The sequence below is a fragment of the Mustelus asterias genome, unplaced genomic scaffold, assembly GCF_964213995.1.
Source record: "Mustelus asterias unplaced genomic scaffold, sMusAst1.hap1.1 HAP1_SCAFFOLD_949, whole genome shotgun sequence".
In the NCBI taxonomy this organism is placed as follows: Eukaryota; Metazoa; Chordata; class Chondrichthyes; order Carcharhiniformes; family Triakidae; genus Mustelus; species Mustelus asterias.
Window position 1 is genome coordinate 108,092 of NW_027590895.1, and position 14,409 is coordinate 122,500.

Genomic DNA, 14,409 nt, shown 5'->3' on the forward strand with positions numbered 1-14,409 from the left:
ACACAGAGGGTGGTGGGCGAGTGGAATCGGCTGCTGTCAGTGGTGGTGGAGGCAAACTCAATCGGGTCTTTTAAGAGACTCCTGGATGAGTACATGGGACTGAAAAGGATGGAGGATTATAGGTAGGCCTAGAAGGTAGGGATATGTTCGGCACAACTTGTGGGGCCGAAGGGCCTGTTTTGTACTGTAGTTTTTCTATGTTTCTATGTTTCTAAACCTTCGCTGCACTCCCTCTATAGCAAGCTAACTTATAGTTAGCACTGCTGCCTCACAGCGCCAGAGACCCGGGTTTGATTCCAGCCTCGGGTCACTGTCTGTGTGGACTCTGCACATTCTCCCCGTGTCTGCATGGGTTTCCTCCGGGTGCTCCAGTTTCCTCACACAATCCGAAAGACATGCAGGTTAGGGGGATTGGCAATGCTATGTTACCCCTTAGTGTCCAAAGATGTGCGGGTTAGGTGGATTGGCCATGCTAAATTTCGCCTAGTGTCAGGGGGATTAGCAGGGTAAATGTGTGGGGTTACGTGAATAGGGGCTGGGTGAGATTGTGGTCGGAATAGACTTGATGGGCCGAATGGCCTCCTTCTGTACTGTAGAGATTCTATATTATTTTATCCTCTGAAGGAGGCCAATGCGACGGGGCGGGGAGGGGCGATTCTCTTGGCCACTAAGGGGTAAGGAGGGAGGGCGAGAGAGAGAGAGAGAGCTTGTTGGCGCATTCTCTCGTTAGCTGTTGAACCTGCGAGGCCCCCATTCATCAGCGGATGTGGCGAGGGGGTGGGCGATGGAGGGGAAGAAGGGGCCTGGGAAAACGGGAAGCTGAAAGGCCTCGGAGTTAACCTGCGCTAATCTCCTGGTGGGGCCTGGAGGGGGAGGGAGGAGGGGGGTTTGCCACTTAGAGCTCTTTTGTTGCGCCTTTTGTTTCCGCCCCCCTCCCTCCACCCTCGGTCCCCCCACTCCACCCCCCCACTCCCCTCCACTCCACCCCCCCCTCCTCCCCCCCACTCCACCCCTGCCTCCCCCAGGCCTTTGGTGCATTCTTTTCATTCCTGTCTGATTGACGGAACAGTCAAGATCTCGACTTGCTTGCTGGAAGAGACGGAGACAGCTGCACCTTAAACACAAGAGAATTACTCCCCGGGCAACGAGACACAGGCAGCTCCTTTGAAAGGTGTCCCATGGCCTGACGGTTTTAATATATGGCTGGCCCCACTTGATTGAAATGCGAGGCCGGAGGAGGGGGGGTGCAATTCTAAGCTCCCGGCAACCCAGCCTCCGAGGAGTCAAAGGTTCAGGAAGTAATTCCGCCTTTATTAAAGCGCGGCAGATAATGATCTGGCCGGCAGCCTTTGTCCGAAGGTATGTGCCTAATGGAAACAGAATGTTTCTCCGCCTCGGAGAGAGGTCACGACCCCAGCCCCCTCTCCAAATACCACAGCCATCTTGGGCCTCGTTATGCCAGCTCTGAGGCAGTCTGTCTCCGAGGCCCGACCTCGGATCAGGCCCGACCTGGGAGCCACTCCCAGCCAAGACTCGGCCTGTGTCACCCCCACACACACCTCCCCCCCCCCCCCCCCCCCCCGCCCCCCCACTCGCCCCGTGATGTACAGAGTGGGAAAAAGAGACCCCTTTCTGGGCAATGCACCCCCTCAGTCAACCCTGCCCCCCACCCCCCCACCCACACAGACACACACAGAGCAACACAGAACTCCCACCACCGGACACACACACATCTGCCCCCCCCCCCCCCCCCCCCGCCCCCCGCCTTCTCCCTCCACTTAAGCCACCCTGTGCGGGCCTGTGCTATAATCCCAAATTGCACACTTGATATAAAGCATCTTTCTACCCTAAAAGAGGGCTCTGCTCACTGGATGCCCCTTCATGGAATAGAATCATAAAACTCCCGCAGCGCAGAGGCCCTTCATCTCTCCGAAACAACATCCTACCCCGCTAATCCACCTAACCTGCACATCTTTGGACACTTGGGGCAATTTAGCATGGCCAATCCCCCTAACCTGCACATCTTTGGACACTAAGGGGCAATTTAGCATGGCCAATCCACCTAACCTGCACATCTTTGGACACTAAGGGGCAATTTAGCATGGCCATTCCACCTAACCTGCACATCTTTGGAAACTTGGGGCAATTTAGCATGGCCATTCCACCTAACCTGCACATCTTTGGAAACTTGGGGCAATTTAGCATGGCCATTCCACCTAACCTGCACATCTTTGGACACTAAGGGGCAATTTAGTATGGCCAATCCATCTAACCCGGACATCTTTGGACACTAAGGGGCAACTTGCGTTGGCGCCATGGCTTAGTTGGTTAAAATGCCTGTCAGTAAACAGGAAATCCTGAGTTCGAATCTTACCGTTGGCTTCATGTACATTGAACACAGGAGTTGGGACGTCTTGTTGAAGTTGTACAAGACATTGGTAAGGCCACACTTGGAATACTGTATACAGTTCTGGTCACCCTATTATAGAAAGGATATTATTAAACTAGAAAGAGTGCAGAAAAGATTTACTGGGATGCTACCGGGACTTGATGGTTTGAGTTATAAGGAGAGGCTGGATAGACTATGACTTTTTTTTCTGGACCGGAGGAGGCTGAGGGGTGATCTTAAAGAGGTCTATGAAATAATGAGGTGCATAGATCAGCTAGATAGTCAATATCTTTTCCCAAAGGTAGGGGAGTCTAAAACTAGAGGGCATAGGTTTAAGGTGAGAGGGGAGAGATACAAAAGTGTCCAGAGGGGCAATTTTTTCACACAGAGGGTGGTCAGTGTCTGGAACAAGCTGCCAGAGGTAGTAGTAGAGACGGGTACAATTTTGTCTTTTAAAAAGCGTTTAGACAGATACATGGGTACGATGGGTATAGAGGGATATGGGCCAAATGTGGGCAATTGGGATTAGCTTAAGGGTTTTTTAAAAAAAGGGCGGCATCAACAAGTTGGGCCGAAGGGCCTGTTTCCATGCTGTAAACCTCTATGACTCTATTTTGTAATTCTTTTTTGGAAGAATGAGGGGAGATCTTATAGAAACATATAAGATTATGAAGGGAATAGATAAAGTAGAAGCCGGGAAGTTGTTTCCACTGGCGGGTGAAACTAGAACTCGGGGGCATGGCCTCAAAATAAGGGGGAGCAGATTTAGGACTGAGTTGGGGGGGAATTTCTTCACCCAAAGGGTTGTGAATCTGTGGAATTCCCTGCCCAGTTGAGGCTACCTCATTGAATGTTTTTAAGGCAAGGATAGCTAAATGTTTGAACAGTAAAGGAATTACGGGTTATGGTGAGCGGGCGGGTAAGTGGAGCTGAGCAGGCTCGAGGGGCCAGATGGCCTCCTCCTGCTCCTCGTTCTGATGTTCTAACTTAGCATGGCCAATCCACCTAATCCCCCTAACCAATCCCTCTAACCCTATCCACATCTTTGGACTGTGGGAAGAAACCGGAGCACCCGGAGGAAACCCACGCAGACACGGGGAGAACGTGCAGACTCCACACAGACAGTGACCCGAGACGGGAATCAAACCCGGGTCCCTGGAGCTGTGAGGCAGCAGTGCTAACCCACAGTGTGGGAATGTCCTGGGTTAGACTGGGAATGTCCTGGGTTAGATTGGGAATGTCCTGGGTTAGATTGGGAATGTCCTGGGTTAGACTGGGAATGTCCTGGGTTAGATTGGGAATTGTCCTGGGTTAGATTGGGAATTGTCCTGGGTTAGACTGGGAATGTCTTGGGTTAGACTGGGAATGTCCTGGGTTAGATTGGGAATGTCCTGGGTTAGATTGGGAATTGTCCTGGGTTAGATTGGGAATGTCCTGGGTTAGACTGGGAATGTTCTGTGTTAGATTGGGAATCTGTGTGTCTTGGGGGTGGGGGTGCTGGGATGTGCTGGGTGGGTCAGTGGGAACTGAATGGTGAGTGTGTGTGATGGAGGGTGATTGCTGCCTTTGTCCTGCCGAGTTCTCACTGAGCGGCGTGGCCGCAGCTCTGAGCACCAATCCATTACCAAGCAGCAGGGGCTGTCCATTTGCATTGTGTGCTAAAGGGAGACTGAACGAGGCCATCCATCACTGCCCTGCACCCAGCAAGGAGCAGTCACCCTGCCTAAACAACCCTGTCAGCTGTACAATCCCAGCAGCTGGGCTGCTACAGAATCCCCCCCCAGGAGTGTGTAACATTCCCACACTGTCCAGCCTTTAACCCCTTCACATCCCCGGGAATGAGTTACACAGTCCAATCTAACCGAGGGGTGCTTTATATATAGAATAACAGATACCCTGGAGTGAGTTACAGACTGGAATCTAATCGAGGGGTTCGGGGTGGTTTATATATAGAATAACAGATACCCAGGAGTGAGTTACAGACTGGAATCTAATCGAGGGGTTCGGGGTGGTTTTTATATAGAATAACAGATACCCAGGAGTGAGTTACAGACTGGAATCTAATCGAGGGGTTCGGGGTGGTTTATATATAGAATAACAGATACCCGGGTGTGAGTTACAGACTGGAATCTAATCTTGGGGTTCGGGGTGGTTTATATATAGAATAACAGATACCCGGGAGTGAGTTACAGACTGGAATCTAATCGAGGGGTTCGGGGTGGTTTATATATAGAATAACAGATACCCGGGAGTGAGTTACAGACTGGAATCTAATCAAGGGGTTTGCGGAGGTTTATATATAGAATAACAGATACCTGGGAGTGAGTTACAGACTGGAATCGAATCAAGGGGTTTGGGGTGGTTTATATACAGAATAACAGATACCCTGGAGTGAGTTACAGACTGGAATCTAATCGAGGGGTTCGGGGTGGTTTATATACAGAATAACAGATACCCTGGAGTGAGTTACAGACTGGAATCTAATCGAGGGGCTCGGGGTGGTTTATATATAGAATAAAAGATACCCAGGAGCGAGATACAGACTGAATCTAATCAAGGGGTTTGGGGAGGTTTATATATAGAATAACAGATACCTGGGAGTGAGTTACAGACTGGAATCTAATCGAGGGGTTCGGGGTGGTTTATATATAGAATAACAGATACCCGGGAGTGAGTTACAGACTGGAATCTAATCAAGGGGTTTGCGGAGGTTTATATATAGAATAACAGATACCTGGGAGTGAGTTACAGACTGGAATCGAATCAAGGGGTTTGGGGTGGTTTATATACAGAATAACAGATACCCTGGAGTGAGTTACAGACTGGAATCTAATCGAGGGGTTCGGGGTGGTTTATATACAGAATAACAGATACCCTGGAGTGAGTTACAGACTGGAATCTAATCGAGGGGCTCGGGGTGGTTTATATATAGAATAAAAGATACCCAGGAGCGAGATACAGACTGAATCTAATCAAGGGGTTTGGGGAGGTTTATATATAGAATAACAGATACCTGGGAGTGAGTTACAGACTGGAATCTAATCGAGGGGTTCAGGTGGTTTATATATAGAATAACAGATACCCGGGAGTGAGTTACAGACTGGAATCTAATTGAGGGGTTCGGGGTGGTTTATATATAGAATAGCAGATACCTGGGAGTGAGTTACAGACTGGAATCTAATCAAGGGGTTCGGGTGGTTTATATATAGAATAACAGATACCTGGGAGTGAGTTACAGGCTAGAATCTAATCAAAGGGTTCGGGGTGCTTTATATATAGAATAACAGATACCTGGGAGTGAGTTACAGACTGGAATCTAATCGAGGGGTTCGGGGTGGTTTATATATAGTATAACAGATACCCGGGAGTGAGTGACAGACTGGAATCTAATTGGGGAGTTTGGGGTAGTTTATATATAGAATAATAGATAGCTGGGAATGAGTTACAGACTGGAATCTAATTGAGGGGTTCAGGGTGGTTTATATATAGAATAACAGATACCCGGGAGTGAGTTACAGACTGGAATCTAATTGGATGGCACGGTGGCACAGTGGTTAGCACTGCTGCCTCACAGTGCCAGGAACCCAGGTTCGATTCCAGCCTCGGGTCACTGTCTGTGTGGAGTGTATGTGTTCTCCCCGTGTCTGCATGAGTTTCCTCCGGGGTTCTGGTTTGCTCCCACAGTCCAAAGATGTGCAGGTTAGGTTTATTAGCCATGCTAAATTGTCCCTTAGTGTCCAAAGATGTGCTGGTTAGATGGATTGGCCGTGCTAAATTGTTCCTTAGTGTCCAAAGATGTGCAGGTTAGGTGGATTGGCTATGCTAAATTGTCCCTTAGTGTCCAAGGATGTGCAGGTTAGGTGGATTGGCCATGCTAAATTGCCCCTTAGTGTCCAAAGATGTGCAGGTTAGGTGGATTGGCCATGCTAAATTGCCCCTTCATGTCAGGGGGATTAGCAGCGTTGATATATGGAGTTAGTGGGATAGGGTGGGATTGTTGTCGGTGCTAGGTTGATGGGCTGAATGGCCTCCTCCTGTACTGTAGAGATTCTATGAAAAGAAAAATGATTTTATAAACCTCTATAAGGTCACCCCCTCATCCTCCTATGCTCCAGGGTAAAAAAGTCCTGGCCTATCCAGCCTCTTCTTACAATTCAATCATTCCGGTCCCAGTAACAACCTGTTTTGCCCCTTTTCCAGTTTAATAATATCCTTCCTCTAGCAGGGTGACCAGAACTATACGCAGTGCTCCCAATGTGGGCCACACCAATGTCTTGTACAGTTGGAACATAGCGTCCCAACTCATGTACTCGGTGCTCTGACTGATGAAGGCAAGTGCCTTCTTCACCACCCTGTCTCGGTGGTGGGTAACCCACAGGCCAGGGGCCACGCTCATACGTTCATCAGATATAGGAGCAGAATTAGACCATTCGGCCCATCGAGTCTGCTCCGCCATGGCGGATATGCTCCTCATCCCCATTTTCCTGCCTTCTCCCCATAACCCTTCAACCCATTACCAATTAAAAATCTGTCTAACTCTCTCCTTAAATGTACTCACTGCCCCAGCATCCACCGCACTTTGGGGGAGCGAATTCCACAGATTCACAACCCTTTGGGAGAAGTAGTTTCTCCTCCAACTCTGTTTTAAATTTGCTGCCCCTTATCCTAAGTCTATGACCTCTTGATCTACAATGCCCCACAAGAGGAAGCATTTGCTCCATGTCTACTTTATCCAGACATTTTATCGTCTCAATTTGATCTCCCCTCATTCTTCTAAATTCCAGAGAGTATCAGCCTAAACTGTTCAATCTCTCTTCATACGACAAACCCCTCGTCTCTGGAATCAATCTAGTGAACCTCCTCTGAACTGCCTCCAATGCCCCAACATCAATCTTCAAATAAGGGGACCAAAACTGTGCACAATACTCCAGGTGTGGCCTCACCAATGCCTTGTATAGTTCTAACAATACTTCCTTACCTTTATATCCTATAAATGCCCACATTCCATTGCCTTTCTTTATTATCTGTTGTACCTGCTTGCTAGTTTTCTGTAACTCATGAACGAGGGCACCCAGATCCCTCTGCACCAGAGCACCCCAAAGTCTCTCCCCATTTAGATAATAAGTCACCTTCCCATTTTTGTGACCAAAATGCACAACCTCACACTTATCCATGTTAAACTCCATCTGCCACATTTTGGCCCACTCTCCCAACCTATCTATATCCATTTGTAAAGTTTTTATTTCCTCATTGCAACTTACTGTCCCGCCTATTTTCGTGCCATCTGCAAATTTGGCTATAGAGCCTTCTATCCCTGTGTCCAAGTCATTAATATAGATTATAAATATCTGGGGCCCCAAGGACTGAACCCTGTGACACCCCACTAGTTACTTCCTGCCATCCAGAAAACACCAGGTACACGGTACCTACTCTTGCAACTCGGCCAACGTTGTCTACCTGATACGCTGCAGGAAAGGATGTCCCGAGGCATGGTACATTGGGGAGACCATGCAGACGCTACGACAATGGATGAATGAACACCACTCGACAATCACCAGGCAAGACTGTTCTCTTCCTGTGGGGGGGAGCACTTCAGCGGTCACGGGCATTCAGCCTCTGATCTTCGGGTAAGCGTTCTCCAAGGCGGCCTTCACGACACACGACAGCGCAGAGTCGCTGAGCAGAAACTGATAGCCAAGTTCCGCACACATGAGGACGGCCTAAACCGGGATGTTGGGTTTATGTCACACTATCAGTAACCCCCACAGCTTGCCTCCTGGACTTGCAGAATCTCACTGGCTGTCCTGTCTGGAGACAATACACATCTCTTTAACCTGTGCTTAATGCTCCCTCCACTCACATTGTCTGTACCTTTAAGACCTGGTTGGTTGTAGAGATTCGCATTCTAATCAGTATTCTGTAACTTGATTTTGTGTCTCTGTGCCCTGTTTGAGAGCAGATTTCCACTCCATCTGACGAAGGAGCAGCGCTCCGAAAGCCAACGGCATTTGCTACCAAATAAATCTGTTGGACTTTAACCTGGCGTTGTTAAAACCCTTACTGTGTTTACCCCAGTCCAATGCCGGCATCTCCACATCTTGATGACAGAAGCCAGAGGGTGGTTGTAGAGAGTTGTTTTTCAAACTGGAGGCCTGTGACCAGCGGTGTGCCTCAGGGATCAGTGCTGGGTCCACCGTTATTTGTCATTTATATTAATGATTTGGATGAGAATATAGGAGGCATGGTTAGTAAGTTTGCAGATGACACCAAGGTTGGTGGCATAGTGGACAGTGAAGAAAGGTATCTCCGATTGCAACGGGATCTTGATCAATTGGGCCAGTGGGCTGACGGATGGCAGATGGAGTTTAATTTAGATAAATGCGAAGTGATGCACTTGGGTAGATTGAACCAGGGCAGGACTTATTCAGTTAATGGTAGGGCGTTGGGGAGAGTTACAGAACAAAGAGATCTAGGGGTACATGTTCATATCTCCTTGAAAGTGGAGTCACAGGTGGACAGAGTGGTGAAGAAGGCATTCGGCATGCTTGGTTTCACTGGTCAGAACATTGAATACAGGAGTTGGGACATCTTGTTAAAGTTGTACAAGACATTGGTAAGGCCACACTTGGAATACTGTGTACAGTTTTGGTCACCCTATTATAGAAAGGATATTATTAAACCAGAAAGAGTGCAGAAAAGATTTACTAGGATGCTATCGGGACTTGATGGTTTGAGTTATAAGGAGAGGCTGGATAGACTGAGACTTTTTTCTCTGGAGCGTAGGAGGCTGAGGGATGATCTTATAGAGGTCTATAAAATAATGGGGGGCATAGATCAGCGAGATAGTTATCTTTTCCCAAAGGTAGGGGAGTCTAAAACTAGACGGCATAGGTTTAAGGGGAGAGGGGAGAGATACAAAAGTGTTCAGAGGGGCAATTATTTCACACAGAGGGTGGTGAGTGTCTGGAACGAGCTGCCAGAGGCCATAGTAGAGGCGGGTACAATTTTATCTTTTAAAAAGCATTTAGACAGTTACTTGGGTAAGATGGATATAGAGGGCAAATGCGGGCAATTGGGACTAGTTTCGGGGTTCAAAAAAAAGGGCGGCATGGCCAAGTTGGGCCGAAGGGCCTGTTCCCATGCTGTAATCCTCGATGTCTCTGTGACCGAGGCAAAGTATTGATTTCGCATCTCTGCCACTTCAGTTTTTCCCACTATTAACTCTCCAACTTCATCTTCTAAGGGACCAACCTCGCGACTCTCTTCCCTTTTCCATGCCTATAGAAACTTTTGCTATATCCTTCTTGATATTTTGCGCTGGTTTTCTTTCGCAATTTACCTCAATTCTTTTTATTAATTTTTTAGTATCCTTTTGTTGATGTTTGAAAGTTCCTCAATCTTCTCGCCTGCCACTGGCCTTTGAAATACGTTATACCTTAGTTTTGGTGTTTATATTGTCCTTGGCTTCCTGGTTCAGCCACGGATGTTTCTTACCGCCAACCCCCCCCCCCCCCCCCCACCCACCTTACCATCTTTCATTCTCACTGGGATATATCTTATTTGTGAGGAATTGAGTATCTTCTTAAACAACTGCTCATCCGCTGTCCTCCCTTTCAGTCTTCCTGCCCAGTCTTCCCAGGCCAACTCTGTCCTCATGTAATTTCATTTGTTTAATTCCAGAACGCTAGTGTGGGACTCCACTCTTTCATCCCAAGCTGAATTTTGAGTTCTATCATACTATGATCACTACTCCCCAGAGGATCCTGAACTACAAGGCCATCAATTAATCCCTCCTCACTACACAATTCTAAATCCAGAGTGGCCTGCTCCCTCTTTGGTTCCACAACATACTGTTCCAAGAAACAATCTCGAATACATTCAATGAACCCTGCCTCCAGGCTACCCTTGCCAATTTGATTTTTCCAATCTATGTGTATATCATAATCACCCATGATTATTGCCCTACCTTTCTTGCAAGCCCCCAGTATTTCCTGCTTTCTACTGTGCCCCGCTGCGGAACTACTGTTCGGGGTCCTATAGAATACTCCTACCAAATACTTAGAATACAAGAGCAGGGATGTACTTCTGAGGCTGTATAAGGCTCTGGTCAGACCCCATATGGAGTATTGTGAGCAGTTTTGGGCCCCGTATCTAAGGAAGGATGTGCTGGCCTTGGACCTCCAGAGGAGGTTCACAAGAATGATCCCTGGAATGAAGAGCTTGTCGTATGAGGAACGCTTGAGGACTCTGGGTCTGTACTCGTTGGAGTTAAAAGGATGAGGGGGGGCATCTTATTGAAACTTACAGAATACTGCGAGGCCTGGATAGAGTGGACGTGGAGAGGATGTTTCCACTAGTGGGAAAAACTAGAACCAGAGGGCAGAACCTCAGGCTAAACGGACAATCCTTTAAAACAGAGATGAGGAGGAATTTCTTCAGCCAGAGAGCGGTGAATCTGTGGAACTCTTTGCCGCAGAAGGCTGTGGAGGCCGGGTCATTGAGTGTCTTTAAGACAGAGATGGATAGGTTCTTGATTAATAAGGGGATCAGGGGTTATGGGGAAAAGGCAGGAGAATGGGGATGAGAAACAAATCAGCCACGATTGAATGGCGGAGCAGACTCGATGGGCCGAGTGGCCTAATTCTGCTCCTATGTCTTATGGTCTTACTTCTTTCCTTTGCTATTTCTTGTTTCTACCCAGACTGATTCCATGTCTTGGCCTCCCGTGCTTATGTCATTTCCCACGACAGCACTGATTATTTTCTTCACTAGCAAAGCTACACCACCTCCTTTTCCTTTCAGTCTATCTTTCCGAAATGCCTTGGATATTCGATCCCCAATGCGGCCCAGCTGTGTCTTGAGTGAGGCCTACATGATATTTTGTTGACCGTTGCCCAGGTGCTGGGTTACCACTTTCCGCTGATTCCCGTCCGTGTAGTTTTTTTGTTCCAAACCGGTCTGACTGAAGTGATTCGCATGTATAAGGGGTGAGTAAAGTGAGGCGCGTGCTGTTCCCTCACAACGTTGACTGAGAGAGCCGGGCGCTCCCTCTGTGTCCACAAAGCGTCAATATTTCTTTTGTTTTTAACCATTTGAAGTTATGCACGAACGATTGAGAATTTTCCGGAACTCGTTAGGAAATATTTGGCCTGTATTAAACGTGTTTAATCTCATTCTGGGGCCTTGCCTAGTGAGTAGGCCCGATTTCAATTCTGAGACCTAACCAGATGAAGGAAGGCCCCTCGAGAGGCCTACTCACCAGCCCAGGGGCCGCAGAAGGTTTGAAATGTTTAGCTTCCAGTCAGACAGCACCCGATGCACCCCTTTCTGTCTCTAACCCTCCTTTCTTCATTCTCCAAGAACCGTCAAGAAATCTTACTTGATTCCCAATCGAAGTTTTTAAACTTTCGCCGCGCTGCTTAGTGCCATGGTCTGAACGCGGGATTGTAATCTTTGCGCTTTTGACCTTTGCTCCCTCCCGACCGCCCTCTGACCTCTGGGTCGTGCCTGGGTGAATTCCCATCGTGATTGGTTGCGACCCGAGAGCGCCTTGGTCACAGACTCCCCCAACTCCTTCTAGCCCCTCTCGAAAGGGAAGCCCACACCTTTCTCCCACCCCTGCACTGGTCTCTCAGCCACACTGGCACCTGGCAGGGGAGGGGGGGGGGTACGTGCCCTCCCCCACACCCCCGGGAAGTTGCTCCCGGATAGCAGTGCTGAGATTACCATCCTTGGGATCCCCCCGTTTGGATTTGGCTCCAAGCACCCCCCTCGGAGTGGACTGTGGTCCCTTTTCCTCCCTTTGATGGCAAAGGGGTCTTCCCCGACATCCGGGAGCCCCAACCCTCCCCGGCCCTTTCCAAATTGCTGTGCAGTGCTACTGAGGTACTCCTCACCTTTGTGACAGATAGGCCAGGGCCCAGCTGGAGAGTCCCTGGCGACCATGGAGGGTGGCACCTAGTCCCTCTCTCTGCCCAATCCCCTATTTACCTCCAGCGCACCTCCCTTCCTTTCAGGCCACAGCCTCCAGCTCCAGGTCTCCATGACACCCATTCCTCTCACCCCGCCCCACTCCCACCAGCCCTCCACCTCACCCTCAGAGCTAGAACGTTCCGCACAGCTGCTGGGTGGATTGGCCATGCAAAATTGCCCCTTAGTGTCCAAAGATGCACAGGTTAGGTGGATGGCCATGCTAAATTGCCCCTTAGTGTCCCAAAGATGTGCAGGTTAGGGGGATTGGCCATGCTAAATTGTCGCTTAGTGTCCAAAGATGTGTGGGTTAGGGGAATTGGCCATGCTAAATTGACCCTAGCGTCAGGGGAATTGGAGAGTAAATGTGTGGGATTACAGGAATAGGGCCTGGATGGGATTGTAGTTGGTACAGACGTGATGGGCCGAATGGCCTCCTTCTGCACTTTGGATTCTATGGAATTTCCTACAATGCAAAAGGAGGCCATTCAGCCCGTCGATCCTGGCCCCGATTTGGGAAGAGGGTATGGAACGAGAGAGAGAGAGAGAGAGCTCACTAACATAGAACGGACGACCAATTGGAAAAGGGTGATGTGTGAATGTGATTGGCGGGCGATTGCCCCGCGGGATTTACCCCCCCTCCCCCACCCGCCCCCCCCGCTAACTCCCCACGCGCGGGGCAGTGCGTCTGAGAGACTCAAACAGCGAGAGGCTGGTGATGAAACATAGGCAGCAGATCCAGATGGGTTTATTCACATCATCCCAGCGATCGGAGCAGCGAGGGGGGAGAGAGGGGGTAAATACAGAGATCCCAGAGTGAGGAGGGACACACGGAAACCATGCCAACTAACCCCCAACTCAGGACCAAGGTCACAATGCCGGGGGGGGGGAGGGGGGGGTAGGGGTGGCAGCGGGAAGGGGGTGAACGGAGGGACCATCCCGGGCGGGCAGAGGGGGAGATGGGAGGGACCATCCCGGCGGGTGGGGGTGGGAGATGGGAGGGTCCATCCCAGAGGGGGAGATGGGCGGGACCATCCCGGCGGGTGGGGGTGGGAGAGATGGGAGGGACCATCTCAGAGGTTGGGGGGGGGGGAGATGGGAGGACCATGGCCAGGGGCAGGGGGTGGGAGGGCCCATCCCAGTGATGGGGGGGCTAATGGGAGGGACAAACGCAGGGACACGGGGAGGTGGGTTAATAGGAGGGACCATCTCAGGGGCAGGGGGACGGAGATGGGAGGGACCGCCCAAGGTTGGGGGGGGGCGGGAGGGACCATCTCAGGGGTGAGGTGGGGAGGGAGATGGGAGGGACGATCCCAGGGGTCGGAAGGCGGGGTCAGGGGTTGGGATGCGGGGTCGGAGGTCGGGACGCCAAGATCGGGGTCGGGGTTCGGGACGTGGGGTCGGAGGACGGGACGCGGTGTCGAGGATCGGGACACGGGGTCAGAGGTCTGGAGCAGGGTTGGAGGTCGGGACACGGGGTCAGAGGTCGGGAAGTGGGGTCGGAGGTCGGGACGCAGGGTCGGAGGTCGGGTACAGGGTCGGGAAGTGGGGTTGGGACCCGGGGTCAGGGGTTGGGATGCGGTGTCGGGACCTGGGGTTGGGGCCAGGACGCAGGGTCGGGGGTCGGGACGCGGGTTGGAATGCGGGGTCGTGGGTCGGGATGCAGGGATCGGAGGTCGAGACGCAGGGTCAGGGGTTGGGTTCTCAGTTCCGCTGCTGCTGTGTCCTGGGGTTGGGAATCTCCCCCTCTGTCGGTTGATTCACTGTCTCAGGTTCGGACGTAGAGGCGCGTGCAGACTACATCATCGGCTGTCATCGTCTGTCAGAGCAAGAGGGAGAAAACAAAACACCTTCATCAGCCCGGATCTGGCACAGAACCGGCGCCTGCCTGACTCCCCAGGATTCCCTCCCTTCCAGCCCACCCCAACCATCCACCCCCAGCACCCCCCACATAACCCCCCCTCTAAATCCCCCCCCCCCCCCCCCCCACTCCTCAGAATGATCTCTCAGGAGGCCATTGGGCCCATCATGCCCGTGCTATCCTCTCCAAT

General features: G+C 50.6%; 1 protein-coding gene across 1 annotated transcript in view; it reads right to left on the bottom strand.

Annotated features, from left to right (window-relative positions):
- Nucleotides 1-13,073: 13,073 nt before the first annotated feature.
- LOC144487645 (cellular retinoic acid-binding protein 2-like) overlaps nucleotides 13,074-14,409 on the bottom strand; it is a 20,913-nt gene continuing 19,577 nt past the window's right edge. Inside the window, 1 exon segment of the mRNA XM_078205724.1 lies at nucleotides 13,074-14,177. Coding sequence (XP_078061850.1) covers nucleotides 14,127-14,177 — 51 coding nt within the window. The 3' untranslated portion in view covers nucleotides 13,074-14,126.